Below are 18,665 nucleotides of genomic sequence, written 5' to 3'. Positions count from 1 at the left end.
CATGTGTGTCTCCCTTTTCAGCCCAACCCCTAAGGAAATTGGCTATAGACATTCAAAAGGCCATTCTCAAGAGCTACATCAAGCTGAGTTTACAGCAAGATCCAGAACTGTGCTCCACTTCTTGGAATTAAATCTCATTGATTTCAGTAGCATCTACTCTAGAGTAAAATGGCTGCTCTGCAATGTTGTGCACATTTTGCGGGTGCAACACCATTGGTCTGGGTAAACAAACAGTGGAGCAGGCTTTTAGAATAAGCTTTGAGGCTTTTTTTAATCTCATAACTGATTCATGAAGGGTTCTTCCTAAATCATCCCAGACCTTTACATTTTAGTATTTTATCTAACGCAAATAAAAAACTCTTCAAAAGGGCTTTCTGTAGTTTTTCTCTATTGTTTTTGTGCCCATCTTTGGAGCAGATGTTGAACTCCTCAGGTGATATGGGCAAAATAGTTTCTCTGCTTAATCAGAGGTTATTTGCTATTTATATCTCACTGTCCTCCAAGGAGCTCAAAGTGGCATGCATGGTTCTCCCCTTCCTAATTTAATCCCCATAACAACCCTGTGAGGTAGGTTAGGATGAGAGGCAGTGACTTGCCCATGGTGTGCTTCGTGGCTGAGGTCCTAGTCCAGCACTCTAGCCACTGCATCACATTGCCATGGGGTGGGAGATTTTAAGCACATCACCCCTGAATTTTAACAGGGAGGGGTTTCTTGCCTGCAGGAGATGCCAATTTGGAAGAGTTGGGATGAGAACTGTAGAGCGAAGAAAATCAACAGCAGAGAAAATAAACCCTGAATTTAGTTAGATGAAGGAGTCCAGATGCAAAATTCTGTCTTTTTCAAAACGGGATTTGTTTTTGATTGTGGGCAAACATGAATCTGGAGGGGATTTTACACAACAACAAAAAACCCTGCACTTTTTCATGTGCTCAGTTTCCCCTCATCCCAAGGATGTTTTCTCAAAAGAGTGCCAGCAAGTTACTCGCAAATAAGCATGTTTTGGGATCACAAGGCTTGCGAGCGTTTTATTTTTTAAAAAAGGAAGGATGAATTTGGAAGGACATATGGGGGTTGGTGAGAGATCAAGTTTGTGAGGAGGCCTCAGTGCCAGTTGTCCCCTGTGCCTAGGGCTAGGATGTGCTTCTGATGTTTTTTTTAATACATCCTGAGTTTTTTAGTTGGTTAATCTGCCTTGTACCACTTGGTGGTGTATGAGTGTATTTTCCACACGCACACCCCTCTTTTCAACCGAATGAATGGAGGCAATAAAAAAGATTTTCTGACCACCTACAGGCTGACCTCAGAATAGTTTTTATTATTATTTTATATTTTAAAGTCAGGCGTCCGGAGGTGCTCTTAAAACGCAGCGCAGGTTGGAGGTTTTGCAAAAATATGTGCACATTCCAAATCGGAGACTGGTGCGTGGCTGTGTTTTTAACTCCTTCGATTGCTTGATTAATTTTAAAGGTAACAAATTGCTGCCTTCCGTTTGTTTGGGGAAAGGGAAACATTGTTTTTATCTATACACAGAGAGAGAGAGAGACGGCCCCTGTTCTGCACCGAACGTATTTTGTATTGAAAAGATCAACACGCTACACCTTTATCTTTAAGTTGGAAAAGTTATTATTAAGGCGTGTTTTTTTATGACTATTATGTAAAACCTCTTTTGGTGCTGAACTGTAACCAGGTTGGACCAAATTTTGTCGGAACGAATCGCCTCAGTTTTTGTTTTGTTTTTGCAAGATTTGTGATTTCCTCAGTTTTTTAAAAAATGTCAGGATTTATTTTTATTTTTGGACTATTTTTCTCCAACTAAAATCTTAAAGAGCCGCATACAGCTATAGGTGGCTGGTTGAACCAAGGCAATTGCTAGAGCTCCTCCTAGCGTCCATCTCGGGGAATTGCTGCGACTGGGTCGTCTATCAGGTAGGAAGGGTTTTTTCCGGAGGGCGAGTTTTCATTCTTCATCCCTTAAATCACATTCTTGCAGAAGGGAGGGAAGTTTGGGAGAGACTTGGGGAAGGGGAAAGCAAAAGGAGTTTTGATTGCGTGTTTGTGTGCGCATTGTGAGTTGCATTTAAACAACAAGAAACAACACTGTCCATATCATGGTCGGAAGTTGGTTCAGGAGCTCAGGTGACACTTCTCTACCCCCTCACCCGCCCCCCCCAATGAGGAACTTCTTAGGGAAATCAAAGCCACTTTCGTAAGCCAGCCACCTCCAGATCTACATATCAACTATGCCCAACCCCCCCTCGTGGAAAGGGAGGGGGGAGACCACCTTTGAGAGCTCGACTGCTATCCTGCCCTTGCTGGATGTCACATTCATTTATTTCTTGCACTTTTATTACATTTACATCCCACCTTTCCTAGAAGGAGCTCAAGGTGGTGTTATGTGGCTCTTCCCCCTCCCCATTTTATCCTCACAAGAACCCTGTGAGGTAGGTTAGGCTGGACTCTCTTGTGTACCAGTTGCTGGGGCGCTCGAGTGGGAGGGGGCTATTACACTCTTGTTTATAAGCTTCCCACTGGGGGGCATCATGTTGGCCAGTGTGAGAACAGGAGGCTGGACTAGGTGGGCCCCCTTTGGCCTGATCCAGCAGCCAGGCTCTTCTTAGCATCTTATGAGGGTTGGGCATCGGGGACCAGTCTCCAGAGGGGCAGCTTATCCACAGGCCACAATGGGAACATTATTTGAGAACGATCTGGGCCCGTGCAGAGTTCCTTCGTTTCGACACTGATAAAGCAGCAGCCGGGACTGAACATTAGCATGGCTACAGCAGAAAAGAACTGAACGTGGAGTGCCTCACATCTTGGGTATCCAAAAGGACAGAGGTGAAGAGCCTGTTTTGTCTACATTTTGCCCAATACTGTCCGCACTGGCCTACAGCTACTCTCTAGGGTTTAAGGTTTCTTGGGCAAGGTGATTGAGAGGGTGGTGGCTGCGCAATTACAGGCACACTTGGAGGAAACGGATTATTTAGATCCATACCAATCGGGTTTTAGGACTGGTCATGGTACGGAAACAGCCTTGGTCGCTCTGGTAGATGATATGCGGAGGGCATTGGATAGGGGTGAATACACCTTCTTTGTCCTCCTGGACCTCTCAGCGGCTTTCGATACCGTTGACCACGGTATCCTTTTAAACCGCCTAGAGGGATTAGGAATAGGAGGCACTGTCTTGCAGTGGTTCCGTTCCTATCTCTTGGATAGGCAGCAACGGGTGGCATTGGGAGATGAGGTTTCAGACCCTTGGCCTCTTCATTGTGGAGTTCCACAGGGTTCTATCCTCTCTCCCATGCTATTCAACATCTATGTGAAACCGCTGGGAGCAATCATCAGGAGTTTTGGGTTGCAGTGCCATCAGTTCGCAGATGACACTCAGCTCTATCTCTCCTTTAAGTCCTCACCGGAGTTGGCTGTGAATACCATGTCCAAGTGCCTAGAATCTGTAAGTGGATGGATGGGAGAGAATAGGCTGAAGCTGAACCCCGACAAGACTGAGGTATTACTTGTGGGAGATAAAAGGAAGTTAGGAATTACTGACCTGATGCTTGATGGGGTAAATTTACCCCTGAAGGACCAGGTCCGCAGTCTTGGGGTCATACTTGACTCCCAGCTGTCCATGGAGGCTCAGATTACAGCAGTGAGCCGGGCAGCTTGGTATCAATTACATCTGATACGGAGACTGCGTCCCTATCTTCCTGTTCACCTGCTCCCTCAGGTGATACATGCCCTGGTCTCCTCTCGCTTAGACTACTGCAATGCGCTCTACGTGGGGTTACCCTTGAAAATGGTCCGGAAATTACAGCTGGTACAGAACGCGGCGGCACGCTTGATTACGCATAGCCGTCGCTGGGATCATATCACCCCAGTGTTATTAGATCTTCACTGGCTACCAGTTGTCTACCGGGCCCAATTCAAGGTGTTGGTGTTGACCTTTAAAACCCTATACGGTTTCGGCCCAGTATATCTGAAGGAACGCCTCCAGAATCACCGATTGTGCCACCTGACGAGATCAGCCTCCCAAGACCTTCTCTTGGTCCCACCGGTGAGAACAGCTAGGCTGGTACGGACCAGAGAGAGGGCATTCTCTGTTGTGGCCCCCACCGTCTGGAACTCTCTCCCTTTCGATCTCAGACAGGCTCCCTCCCTGTCCAGCTATCGCCGAGCCTTGAAGACCTGGCTGTTCAGGCAGGCCTACAAGATTGGGACAGATTAACTTATGTTACAATTGAATTAATGAATGGTTTTTTAGCTTAAAATTGGATTATGTTGATCTATATGTATTGTTTTTATTCTTGTTGTTCGTCGCCTAGAGTGTCCCTAACCCGGACAGATAGGCGGCTGAAAAATAAAATTTATTATTATTATTATTATTATAAGGTAAGGGCTCTTCCCCAACATTACCTGGAGATGCTGGGGACCAAACATGGGACTTTCTCTGTGCAAACACATGCTCTACTACTGAGCTGTGGCTCTTCCCCTAAAACGACAGTAAGATTCTAGTCCTCATAGTTCTGAACAAAGGGGCTGGATCAGATAGGAACATAGGAAACTGCTTTATACCGAGTCAGACCACTGATCTAGCTATTATCTGCACTGGCTGGCAGTGGCTCGCCAGGGTTTCAGGCAGGAGGGCATTCCCACCCTCTACCTGGAGATGCCAACGGGGGCTGAGCCTCAGACCTTCCGCATGCACAGCAGGCGCTCTGCCACTGAGCGACAACCTTCCCCTTCTATTAAGCAGAATATAAATAGCTTGGTTAAATACAATAAGCAAGCTCTCTGGGGTGATCTTGAGACAATTGCTCTCTCTCAGCCTAACCTCCCTTGTAGGGTTGTTGTGAGAATAAAATGGGAAGGGCTGGAAGGAGCCACAGAAACATAACACAGGCAGACAGAGGAGCTCTGTGGAGGGGGGGCATGGTTGAAAAAAAGTGGAATGCCTAAATAAAAGCATGCTGGAGGTGGGCCCAGGAAGGGGTTTTGGGGTGGCTGAAAGCCACCCTCAAATTTATTGACTCTGCACAATGTATATAAGCCCGTCTATAACGCATAGACAGAGAGGCTGTGGCCCTTCAGAAGCTGCTGGGCTAAAACTCCCAGCATCCCTAACCATTGGCCATGCTGGCTGCTGGAGCTGCTGGGAGCTGGAGTCCCTATCTGGACAGGGATAATCTGGCAACAGTGATCTATGCTGTGGTAACCTCTAGGCTGGACTACTGCAATGCGCTTTACGTGGGGCTGCCTCTGGAAACGGTTTGGAAGCTCCAGTTCTTGTAGAATGACAGTTCATATAACGCCGATTCTGTTCCACCCACACTGGCCGCCTGTACTCTTCCAAGCCCTGTTCAAAGTGCTGCTGGTGACCTTTAATGCTCTTACAGGGGCAGGGCCCCAATATCTTCCGGAACGCCCAGACCTTTAGATCTTCATCCGGGGCCCTTCCCCAGGGCCCCCCTTTGAGGGAAGCTCAGAAGGTGGCGACAAAGGACAGGGCCTTGTCAGTGGTGGCTCTGTGGAATACGCTCCCCAGTGAGGTCCACCTGGCACCGTTTTGCTGACATCTTTTCAGCACCAGGTTAGGGCTTACCTTCCACCCCCACCCACCCCCCCGGCCTTTGACAGACTGAGTCAAGTCAGATTTATGGATAGTGTTCTGCCAAACTTCCTATTGCTGTTATGGGCGGGTGGCTGTGTTTGTTTGCTTGATTGCGTTGCGTGAAATGTTAATGTTTTGTCCTATAGTACAATGTATTTATGTATAATGTTTTTAAATGTGGGTTACTTGGAGGCCTTTTAGATAACAAGTGAATATTATTATTATTATTAATTTATATCCTGCTCTTTCTCCCAAAGGAGCTCAGGGCAGCAAACACACAAACAACTAATATCTAAAAATCATTCCGATACAGATGCAGACTGGGAGAGATCTCTACTTAAAAAGGCTTGTTGGAAGAGGAAGGTCTTCAGCAGGTGCTGAAAAGACAACAGAGACGGCGCCTGTCTAATACTTAATGGGAGGGAAAGGCCCAGTCAGAACAGACCTCCTTATAAGAGGTATCTGAGTTATGATGGGGATTCATAATTAAACAGGGAATTAAACAGGGCGTAGTGGTTAGAGTGTCGGACTATGACCTGGGAGACCAGGGTTTGAATCCCCACACAGCCATGATGCTCACTGGGTGACCTTGGGCCAGTCAGTGCCTCTCAGCCTCAGAAGAAGGCAATGGTAAACCACCTCTGAATACCACTTACCATGAAAACCCTATTCGTAGGGGCACCGTAAGTCGGGATCGACTTGAAGGGAGTCCCATGGGGGGAAGTAATTTTACCCAAGGAACTGCAAACTATTATTCAGGGATATAGTCATCCAGGGTCACAGGGGGGTCATAGACCTCTTAGTCTTCAGTCAACCAATCAGTCAATCAATCAATCAATCAGGAGGGTTGCAGTAGTTTTCTGATAAGGCATCAGTGGCTCCCTTACTCTCTTTGCAGTGTGAGTTGCTTATACTTCCTTGGCCCAATCTGCTCCACTGGCCAACTCCTAAATTTGGCAACCCTACAGGGAGGGGGGCAAGAGAGAAGGAGGATGCCCTCTAAACCTTAATGCATTGACATCTTGAGGGGTGACCTTGAGCCGTGACCTTGAGCCAACTACCTCTGGCTTGCTCAGCCTCTAATCCTGCCTTACAGGGTTGTTGTGAAGCTAACAGGGGAGGCATGAAGGGGAGGACGAAAATGCGAGGGAGAAAGAAATCTGGTTCTTTCCACGCATTTCCCAGTGCCGTAAGCCACCCACTTGTACAGTTCCACAGGAGAGCTGGAAGTGGGGGACAGCAGAGCACGGCTTGGATGTCTACAGGGAGTGTGAGCCCAGGATTTGGCTGACAAAACACACATCCCTCTTCTCCTTCCCCCTCCCTCCGGGAAATGACGTTTCTCCTCTTTTCTCACGGTGAAAGTTACTTTTTCAAAAAATAAAAATTGCTGCAATTGCAACAGAATGAGCCAGTTGAGAGAGCCCCGTCCTGTGCGTCTCCGTGCGCCCTCCAAAGCATCAATGCGCTTCTGTGCACGTTACCTTTCTTTCTTGTTTGGTTTCACCAGGGGCTCAGAGGGATCTTGCACAGATCCTCTTTAGCAGTGCAAGCCACTTATTTTATTTTAATTAACAGTCGTAGGTACAGACACATGCTCCTTTTGAAGAAGGCTAGCGGTGCAAGCAAGACACAAACAGAGCTTGCTTCCCGACAACAGTCTCTCCTGAAAGGCAAAACCCAGCCTCATCTGCATATTCATAAGCACCTGATAAATTAATCATGATGTCAGTAACATTCAGGCTGTGAGGGAGGCGACAGGGAAAGTCGCCTCTCTCCCCGAGTCCCGTCAGATTGGCTTCCCACCTCCTTGATTTTTTACTTCATTTCCAACTGCTGCTGTAGCCAGCCTATCTTGTCAGGTGGGACGTTTGAAGGGAGGGGGCGCATAGTGCCAGCATATCCCACATACAGACTCAAGTGGCGGAGAGGATGTGAGGGCAGGGCAGGCAGTGACCACCCCCTCGCTCCTCCTCCGTGCAGAGAGTGTGTTCACTTACATAATGGGCTATGGAAAGGTCAAGTTAGCAGAAAATTTGGTATGAACACCAGGAATTAAATGACTGGCACAATTTTTTGTTTCATAAGAAAAAAGGATGTTAAGTTTACAGTGAACAAGGGGATACCAAAAGGTATTTCCTCTTTGAGAGTCCATCCTTCTTGTCTTGTTCCTGATCTTTAGACTTTCCTTCTGTTGGACAATCAAGGGATTACTTCTTAACTGGTTGCTATATAAAAGAGTAACTAAGCAATTGGAAACTAATTGTGGAAAGCAATGTTGCTGGGTTGATTTTTCTGCCCAGAAACCCCAAAAAGGCCTCATGCTGAGCTGCACACATTGGGAAAATCAGAAATTAGGCCTGAGTTGCAGCCTAGGTGACCAGCCAGCTAGCCGGCTAATGCTAGTGTGCACAGTAGTGCTTCTGTTCCTCTAGGCAGGGCTGCTTTCATCCTTGCCAGCAAGTACTCAAGAAAAAGAAAAAATAGCCATTACAATTGTGAATATAGTGAGTGCTTTACAAGTGTAAACTTAGGATAGATATTTTTTCCAGATCCTACCATCATTATAACTTAACCCTAACCCTAAGTCATCTCTTTATTTCACCCTTTAGCAGTAAGCACCTAATCTTGCTCTATTCATCACAATAACTGCAGGGTTGGTTTTTTTTAAAAACCCTCTTCTTACTACAGGCCAACAAACATACTTCTTTATTGCTGGCTGCGTAGAGAATGCAACTGAAAATGAAAAGCAGAACAAAGGAAAGTCCAAGGGGTGGCGTCTAACTGTAGCCCATAATACAAAGTTGCAATATTTAACTCTTTGAGGCTCCTTTTTTTCAGGATCACATAAATAATTATAGGGTGATTGTGATGATGAAAAACCCACCCTCAGTCAGGGAAAATCCTGAGTGAGCAGACTTTTGGGGGCTCTTCCAGATGAGGCTTTTGTTGTGCACTCACATTCACTGAATTTTTTAGAGAGTCCTATTATTAATTTGCTCCTGTTCTTAAAACAAGCTGCCGTTGATTAAATGGAGGCCGTCATTGTCTGTCATGTCACAAATTAAAACAATTTCCCCAAAAAATCCAGGAGGGGGGTTAAGCACAGCTCGGGGGGGGGTGCACCCATTTGCTCCACTGTGTCTACAGGGCAGGTCTAGCCTCTCCCAAAGAAAACAGCTGGTTGGCTCAAAGATAAAATGAGTCCATCCTTGGATTGTTTGCAGTGTCCAAGGCACAAAACCTCTAGTTTATAATGAGCATGTACAGAATGTCGTCCTCCCACCCCGCCATCCCAGACACACACAGGGTTAAGGAGTGGGGTTTTCAGGGGAAAATGGCATGGCTAGTTGCTCGGTTCATTCCATCATGGCTAGCAGCCATTGGAAGCCTTCTCTTAACCTAACTCACAGGGTTGTTGTGAGAACAGAATGAGGGCTGCACCATGTGTGAAGCCTTGAGTTCCTTGCAGGAAAGATATAAATGCAATGCATGAATAATGGCTCCACTTTCACTCCCACACAAGGGTATGAAAATGATTAAGGTACTTCCACGTGGTCAAGAAATATCACCTTTGAACCCGTTAAGTCAAAGATGTCCTGACTACTATAAAGAAAAAAGTTGGCAAAGAAATGGGCCATTTTTACATCTCTGCCTCAAAAAGAGGCTGATATATTTTCACACAGCCCCAAAGGCAGAAATGTGGTACATGAGATATAGCTGGAGACACCTAGAAGAATTAGGAAAGGCTGAACAGGGAGCCATTTTTTTTATATCTAACCATCCGGACACAAGGAATGCTGAGTTATGGAGGTTCTGTTGCCTGTTCACACCCTAAAACCAGCCTTGGAGGGGGCAGAACTCAGGTGGCATCCAGGAACGTATGTTCATGCCTGTGGTAAAAAAAACATCAGAAGAGCCTGCTGGATCAGGCCAGTGGCCCATCACAAGTCCAGCATCCTGTTCTCACAGTGGCCAACCATTGGCCCAAGGGAAATCCACAAGCAGGACTTCAGCACAAAAAGCACTCTCCCTTCCTGCAGTTTCCAGCACCTGAAATTTGGAAGCAAACCGCCTCACCTATGGAGGCAGAGCGATAGCCATCATGGCTAGCAGCCCTTGATAGCCTTTTCCTCCATAACTGCATGAAGCTTCGTTTTAGTAGTAATGCTATGAACTTCCTAACACGCTCTCTTTTTTAAAAAGTCGCAAATGCATTTGTCTTCCCTTGCAGTTTGGCTGGGAAATAAATCCTTCCTTGATGGGGTCTTTTTGCTTAAAACAGGTTTTTTTTGGGGGGGGGGGAGATGTTTTTAAAGGTAGAATCTTTATCCCATTCTTCTGTTCTCGAAACCAAATCAACGGCCACCTCCACAGACAATGGAAAATGCATTTGGGATTGATTCATTTGCAACTCGGTCAGCCTGTGCAGGCTTTTTACGGAAGAAACTTCTGTTGAGTTAAACAAGGTTTACTCCTGAGTGAATGAGTGCAAGATTGCAACCTTAACAGACCCTGCCCCTCGACAATCTTCTGATACCAGTAACTGATCAAATCAGCTTGGAGCTCTTGAGTGAAGGTTCAAAAAAGTAAATAATTTTAACTTTTCTTCTAAAGGTCATTTCCAAATGTTTGCAATATACTCCTTTGTATTTTATTCCTGCTGAAGTTTCAGATTTAATTATATCACCCCCCCCACAAGAACTTTAAAAAGAGCAAATAACACACAGCTGTTATATATATATATCAGCTGTTATGCCTGTTATCTAGGGCTGTAAGTAACATTTAGTAATTTATCTTTTTTTAAAAAAAAATAAAAACACTTTAATCAATTGGTCAGTCGGCAGATTTAAATTTTGTTAGTGGTGGTGGGTGGTCCATCTGCAGAGGTTAGTGGCGTCCAACGCCTTCTGGAGGTGACCCACGGCTTCCCCCAAAGAATCCTGGGAACAGTAATTTAAGGGTGCTAAAGGGACAGGATGTTTGGGGATGCTCATTGATGATTATAGGGCTGCCTTTCGGCCTGAAAGCTCCAGCAGGTGCAACAGGCTGTAGCCAGACTGTTAGATGCTGGTGGCAATCTGGCCCAACCAACTCCAGTGCTCAAAAGCTTGTGCCATCTGCCTGTATGTCACCAGGCTGGGTTCAAGGGTCTTGTATTAACTTACAAGGCCCTTAGTAACTTGGGGCCAGGATACCTCAAGGGCCACCTGACCCCTTACATCCCAGCTGGAACCCTGAGATCTTTGGGGGAGGCTGTGTTGGGGGGCCCCCAAGGCTCAGATGCACAGCTGAGATCTGCCAGGTTCTGTGGGCCTAATTCTGTGGACCCCCCTCCCAGTCGACATCTGGCAGCTCCCCCCCCTTCCAGGCTCCCTGTTGAATTTTCAACACTTGCTTAAGACTTGGTTTCAGCCAGCATTTCTTTTCACCCCAACCCCAATTTTACAGCCGCATTTTAACCGGGTTGTGTGTCTGATGCAAGCCCTGCTCAGAGTAGACCCACTGCCATTAATGAGCAGGGCTAACTATTGGTTGCAACTATGCGTAGGGCTTAAGTTGGACGCAACCCACTGGCTTTATTCCTGTTGTGCAGATGGGACAGCGGTCTCTGCGTACTGGGCTCCAGCTTGGCTTTGGGGGGGGAGTTCAGTGGTACTGCTGTGAACATCCAGATCTTTGTATTTGAAGCATCAGGGCCAACTGGAAAATGGCGGCATGAATATACAGTTGTGTGCCCTCCACCCCAATTCCTAGTTTTGTCGTACACGGCCTCAGTTCTCTAGTCCTAGTGTCTGGCTTGAATTAAGAAGTGCTGATATCTGGCCTAGCGTCACTTCAAGTGCTTTAAAATGCTGGGACCCGCTGGTGAGGGGAGGGGAATAACACTATCATCATCTGCAGTGTATCTGCATGCACAACTATCCATTTATAACCCACGGCTTCCCCCAAAGAATCCTGGGAACAGTAATTTAAGGGTGCTGGGAATTGTATCTGTGTGTTTGTGGGGGGAAACTACAGTTCCCAGAATTTGGGGTGGCGGTGGGGGCTATGGGCTTTAAACAGATGGTGCGTACACAGCCCGGCTTCAACACCAGCCTTGAGCCAGCCAAAGCCGCCCTAGGCTCCTACTGGTTACAAATCAAATAAATAATACATTTATACAATATATAATAATAATATATAATAAATAATATTTTTTTAAAAAGGACTGAGCTAGTAGGCTACACAAAGGCACAGCAAGAAGAGTTGAGGATCCTTCCTTCACCCCATTCACATGCCCCCTTTGCGGATCCTCTGGCTTTAAGCATGAAGACTTTTTGTAAAGACTGTAAGCTTTTGGGGGCAGAGACCTGTCCTCTGAAAGCGCTTTTGGCTTGCAGCTCTATCTGTTCTAAGTATACATCAAGATCCCTTACAGGACTATACTTTCTATTAAATCGGTGGTTGGAAACGTCTATCTGCCTGAGGGCTGCACCGCGTGATGGCTTGCATGAATGGCCAGAGGCACAAATGGGTAGAGTTTTGAGTGTGGGTGGGTTAACGGTAAACAGTTTTGATCGGTTTCAGAAGGTTGCCCGGATGGGAATGTGACACTTGGGGGGGGGGGAGGGCTGCAAAAGGTTCCCCACGCCTGATCTACACTGACTGGCAGCGGCTCTCTAAGGTTTCAAGGCAGGGGATCTTTCCAAAGCCCTAAGTGAAAATGCTGTTGGGGATTGAACCCGGGACCTTTGCACACAAAGCATGCGCTCTACCGTTGAGCCACGTCCCTTCCCCTAAACATAAAAAATTAAGAACGCAAGAGCCCTGTTGGGACAGGCCAGTGGATCATCTAGTCCAGCCCCCTGTTCTCAAAGTGCCCAATGGGAAGCCTCCAAGCAGGACCTCAGCGCAACAGCACTCTCCCCTGCTGCGGTTTTCCAGCAGCTGGTATTCAGAAGCATCCTGCTCCGACAAGATTCTAGTCCTCATCGTTCTGAATAAAGGGCTGATTTAAATAGCAACATAGGTCCACTCAGCTCAATGTTGTCCGTACCGACTGGCGGCAGCTCTCCAAGGCAGGGACTCTTTCCCCAGCCTTGCAAAACCATGTGCTCTGAGCCCTCCGCTCTCAACAGCCACATGAGAGCACTGACCCAAACAAACCGACACAGGCATCAGGTGCAAAACACAAAACAAGTTTTTAATTCAAACCACAATGCTAAAGGAAGCCAGAGGAGTCAGGAAAGTGTGTTGAGCGTGGAGCATTAGATGGCGATTCTAGGCACAGGTTTTACATGCGCTAGGAAATATTCGCGATAGACAGGACAGCCCGCTTGGGCAACAAATTAGACTGAAACCTGGCCCAGGGAACAAGAGTGGCTTGTGGGGGGATTCCAGGGCCCACACTGGACTGATCAAACATCCCAGGCTATGTCCATACTATGACACCACTTTGAACAGTCACGATGTCTTCCCCCCAGAGAATCCTGGGAACTGTAGCTGGCAAGGCCGGCGCAAGAGGGCAGCCAGGTTGGGCCCTGGTTGAGGATGCCTGCAGCCCTGAAGGGCCCCTCCTTAGGGTGGGAGAGTAGAGCTCCCATTCTGTAATCCCGGTCAACTCCCAACTCTGCTGCAGATCGCAGAGAGGGAGCTCCCAGGCACACCCCCATACAGACCACGTGGGCATCAATAAGCCTGCACACACGCCCCACCTATCTCTCCCATTCCTGTGACTGCTGCGTGTGCATACCCACCATCAACCAAGATGGTGCTGGAGGTAGCACACTGCCCATACATCAACCCCTTAAGGGAGCCCCCGCTACCATCTTGTTTGATAGTAAGCATGCACGTGAAAGGCATTCACCTGAGGCAACAGGAGAGGTAGGTAGGGTGTGCAGGAGCCATAGGCCTGGGAAGGCTGGTGTCCAAGGACCCAGCCGTGCCTGGTGCCGGCCCTGGTAGCTCGCAAAGGGTGCAGAGAGCTGTAAAGAGACCCCTATTCCCCTCCCAGAGCTCCCTGGGAAGAGGGACTGGCAGCTAAGCCACTCTGGGAAACGTAGCTCTGTGAGAATAGGGAGGCTCCTCTCAGCACCCTTCACAAGCTACAGTTCCCGGTGTGTGTGTGCGCCATGACTGTTTCAAGTGATACCAGGGCACTTTCAATGTGTAGTTCAGATGTGGCGCCAGTTTTTTCAGCAGAGTATGAAGGCAGCTGTTACACCACTGACAGCCAACAGAGGTTAGTCAGCATTCGTTAATGCCAAATTAAGTCCTCTTTAAGTATGATGAGTATACCGTAAAGGGCGGGGGCAACTCTTTTCTAATGTGCAAGTTAGCCTCACACGTGTGACCTGTCTACTGTCTGCCCCCCTTTTTGTGATAGAGGCAAGGGGGCTTGCTTAACTTGCCTAAGCATCGAGTCGCATTAGAAGTTCTACAGCAGAGGTAGGCCACCCTTTGGCTTTCCAGAGTCCAACCTCCCCCCCCTTTCTTGGGGAGTTGAAGGCCATCTGAACGAGAGATTCCCTATCCTGATGGCTCCGTTTACCTGCTCTTGGTTAAACAGGTTCAGCAACCTTCCCATCCCCTCTATTTGTTCAAAAACCTGCCGCGCCTGTTCGACCAACGGCAGAACAAAGAAAAGCAATGCTTTTGGTGCACCCCAAAATGTGAAACCTCTCACTCAGGCCAACGTCAGCTTCCTTAAGAAGTCGTCTGCATCACTGTTCTTCGACCTCGGGTCCGCTGATGTTGGACCTCAACTGATATTGTTGGACTACAACTTCCATCATCCTTGGCCGTTGGTTAAGCTGCCTGAGGTTGATGGGAATTGTAGTCTCACATCGTCTTCAGGACCCATGGTTGAAGAACAGCGTGGAGAGATTTGGGGGGGGGAGGGAAGGAGTGCAGCTTTTAACTTGATGGGATAAAGGGGAGGGGTTTGTATCCAACTACTCGGAGGAGACCCATTGAAATTAATGGGCCCAAGTTAGTCGTGTCTAGAAGAAAAACTGGGGGGGGGGTGAACAGTTTTCTCCCCATTTTACTTTTTTTTCCTGGGCCTTCACATCTCTAGTCATGTCCATCAATTTCAGTGGGACACCTCTCAACAGGTCTATCACGACACAACCTGAGTTCATTCCCACCTATTAGGCATATAGTATTTTCACATGTAGGATAAAGGGATGGGGAATGCCTGCAGTCATCCAGATGACGCCGGATGCCAGTGCCCACAACCTCTGGCACTATTGGCTGATGAGAGCCCAACATCTGGAGGGCCACAGGTTCCCCAAAAACCTACAATCCTCAGCCACGAGAATCAGAAGACATTTCGGATCAAAGCAGACATAGAAGAGATGCAGCCTGCCCACCTCGGCAGACCCTTCCCGTTTGGCCTCTCTTTCCGTGGAGCTGGCGGATTTATTTGGTTATTCGGAAAGGGGGGGGGGAGTCTGAATTAAATGCTGGAATATCCTTCAGGCAGGCCTGGGAGTGCTGAGAGCATAGCAAGGACCAGCAGAGGTGGTGCGTGACCAAGACACAGCCACCTCTAGAGCAGCCGAGACAGTCCACACGCAAACACACCTGTCCAAAGTAGCAGATTCCAGGCCTTGGGAGGGGGGAAGGAGGGGGAGACAATTTTTGGCAATGCCTAAAGTTATTTCTTTAAAAAACAAGCCCTCTCCAAGAAGCAAAAAAAAAAAAAATCCTACCACCACTACTAAACTTCACTAGTGGGCAGGGAACCAGGACAGAAATCTGATCCTAGGAGAAACCAGCCTAACCTAGCAAAGATAACATGGCCAGCATTGGCTGAAATGGACAGAGGATGATTTTTTGCCTAGTTTAGAACCAGGATAGTTCTTGGCAAACTAGAGCCAGGTTCTATTTTGCTGCTTTACCTCAAGCTGAACCAAGCAAACATTTAAGGGTTCGGGGGGGAGGTTCTGCTAGCTCTTAGGCAGCAGAGGCCTGATGCATCCCTCAGTACAATAAAATCTAAAGTAGTAACAATGAGCTGTGAGCTTGCACACGCAAAGGCCCATGCGATACAGGACCCTCAGGGCTTGCTAAGGACTTGGTAGGACATTGGCAACACAAAGCGGACCAGACGAGCGTTACCGAGGGAACACGCAGCCATGTTCCCAAAAGCCTCCCTGACTTTTTATTTTATTTTATTGCAAAAATCACTAGCAGACCAGCAAACCCAGAAGGTTGATATCGATCCCCCGACAGACCATTTTCCTATGTGGAAGGAGGGTGCGTTTTGACTCGGTGGGTGCAAAACAAGTTCTGGAGGCCTGTTTGCAAGCAAGTGCAGCTTACAGCCTTTGCAGGCAGCTCGCCTCGGCAGGGCACGTGAGGACAGGACACATTTGAACCAGCTTTAAGCAGGGGCAATTGCCCTGCCTCTCTCCAGAGCATCTCATTATAAGTTTGGCAACAGTACTTGGAATCCTTAGTTTGGGGGGGCCACCCATTTCTTCCCACTCCCCAAAGGAAAAGGACCAGGGTTCTCTGCTGGCGAGCCGTGTCACCGTTGAAACAGGTTGGAGATTGGGTTTTGAGGATGTCGACAGGGCCTGCGATTTCACAACTGGGAAACACAACACAGCTGCCACCTTGCAATTTCCAACCTACGATAAAAACATTCACGGAGGGCAGGGACGGGGAACGGAGAGGCCTTCCAGATGTTGGACTCCACCTCTGCCAAAGGTCAAGGGCCACAGGTTCCCTGTCCCTAACCCAAGAAGCACATTCTCTACCGCTGTGCAAGAGCAGGAAGAATGCCTCTATTCAGAAGAGGCATTCCCTCATATGAGAGAGGGGGGAATGCCTCTTCTTAGATCAGCGGTGGGGAGTTTGTTGGACTACAACTCTCTGCAGCCAGCATGGCCAATGGCCAGGGACGGTGGGAGCTGTGGTCCAACCACATCTGCAGGATCACAGGTTCCCCACCGATAAGGATTTGATTTTAATTTAATATGTGATTTATGAAAAGAGGCGTTTTGTTTTTTTTAAATCCCATCGGCAGTTAGCTGTGGGAATGCTACCAAAAATCTCCAAGCAAAGGAGGAGCAGCCCCTCTGAACCCGCCGGGTTTTAAACCCGGACTCTGCCCTGAAGCAACGAGATGGAGATGGAAGGGGGGGGGGGTTAGACCAAAAAAAGAAAGACCAAACCCTGTGTATACTTGGCTGCCCTGCTCCACTCCCAGCCTAGAGGAGATGGGGGTGTAGCCATCTTGTCCCTATGATCCGGGCAGGGGCTGGGTGGGTTACCTGCTGCCTCCCCCTCCCGATGTTGCTGGTTGCCCAACTCTCAGCAGCACTGACCAGCATGACCAGTGGTTAGGGTTCGTGAGAACTGGGAGCCCAGCAAGGTGCGGACAGCCATGGCCTAAGCTAAAAAAACAACCACTACCTCTAACAGAACAGCTGGGGGGGGGGACGCTGCTCTTACAGCAATGCGGCCCGCTCCCCCTGGCCCCACACAGTTCCAAAGCAAGCCCCCCTGGCAGGAGGGGAAAAGCAGTGTGTGCCCTGATGCTTTTGGCTGGGGCCACATGGGGAAGATGGAGCGCAGAGACAGGAAGACGCGGTTTCATTCCTCAGCTCTTCCACCGAACCTGCAGCCCTCCCAAGGTCGCTGAACGACAACGCCCATCAGCCCCTGCGCCAAGCGGGGCCAGTGGCCAGGAGTGACGGGAGAGGTCGCTGAGCAACATGGGGAGGGCCACAGGCCCCTCATTCCTAGCCTATGGCTCCAAATAATCCAGTTGAAACGTACACACACACACCCTCTCCAACTGCCTGATTTCTAAGGCAGCTACCGACTCACACGCACGCACAAAAGCTCACCACCCACTCAGCCCAAAAAGCACAACCTTCGCTTTTTCTTCCCTCCTCCCGTTTCCGTTCTGCCAAATGTGACAACGCACCCAGAGAACAGTCCGAGCAGTCAGATCTCCCCTGCCCTGCTCAGTGTTAGAACTTTGATTATTCCCTGGATCAATATACAGCAGGCCTTTATATATATATATATATACACATATATATATATATTAAAATAAAAAATCAGGGGCAAAGGCCAGTCCTGTGCAGAGAGAGACAGAGAAAGAGAGAAGATTGCTGTGGTCCAGTGTCAAAAGGCGAGCGCTCACATGCCAAGGTGGGCTTCTTCCCCGTCTTCAAACACAAGATTCTTCAAGTGCTGCAGAAACTCTTCCTGGTTTTTCCCCCTTCCTTTCAATCCCCCCTCCCGCCCCCCCAAAAATAATATGCTGCAAAAATATCAGACAATCCGCAGGAATGAGTGGGCTGCGTCTGCATGAGGGGTAGGGGTGGGGGGTGACCAGGAAGAACTCTGGCTGCACCCTGCTCTCTCCGAGGCTTTGTGCCCCCTGCCCCACCACTCAAGGGAAAAGAGCACCCTCAAAAACCTCCTTAAGATGCGATGGGCTGGATGGAAAGCAAACTGCCAAACTTGAAGTGCTGGATCACGGGAAATTTCTCCAGGCACTGGAAAGAAGACAAAGAGAGCATGTTTTTATTGGGGGGGAGGAGGAACATACACACCCCAAGTGGTGTTAGAGAGACCCCTGCATAAGCTCACGTCAAGACTTGGCTCCAGAATGTAGTTCCGGCACCATGCAACAAGGGTACCCCTGAGCATGTACAGAGTGCCCTCCCCCATGGATAATCACAGCCTTAAGGATGAAAGTAAGGGACTCAACAACAGCTTTCAAAGAGTTTTGCACACTTTACCTCGCAATCGTTATGAGGACGGCTGTGCCAGCTAAAGCAGCAGATGGGAGCTCCAGGCCCAGCAGCCGAACGGGGCCATCGGGACTCTCCAGAGGCCACCCCCCTCACCGGCACTACTTTGCACCCTCCTTGAGTGCTTTTGTTTTTGAAAGAAAAAGCTGGCTGGAATGCGTCCTTGCACTCTGATGATGCTTCTTTGCTTGTCAGGATGGACGACAGAGAAGATGCAGAGACTAGCCAACTCTGCCGTTTGCTCCTCTCCCTACGGCCCCGAAAAGGGTGCCCAGAAGCGGATGTGACCCTCAGC

General features: G+C 48.4%; 1 protein-coding gene across 1 annotated transcript in view; it reads right to left on the bottom strand.

The window, feature by feature from the left end:
- Window positions 1-12,773: 12,773 nt before the first annotated feature.
- PTPA (protein phosphatase 2 phosphatase activator) overlaps window positions 12,774-18,665 on the bottom strand; it is a 30,149-nt gene continuing 24,257 nt past the window's right edge. Inside the window, exon 10 of the mRNA XM_061604391.1 lies at window positions 12,774-18,112. Coding sequence (XP_061460375.1) covers window positions 18,038-18,112 — 75 coding nt within the window. The 3' untranslated portion in view covers window positions 12,774-18,037. The remainder of the gene's footprint in view (window positions 18,113-18,665) is intronic.

Source organism: Rhineura floridana, chromosome 20 (genome assembly GCF_030035675.1).
Source record: "Rhineura floridana isolate rRhiFlo1 chromosome 20, rRhiFlo1.hap2, whole genome shotgun sequence".
NCBI classification, from domain to species: Eukaryota; Metazoa; Chordata; class Lepidosauria; order Squamata; family Rhineuridae; genus Rhineura; species Rhineura floridana.
Note: the sequence above shows the minus strand (reverse complement) of the source record. Positions and strands in the feature narration are given on the sequence as shown.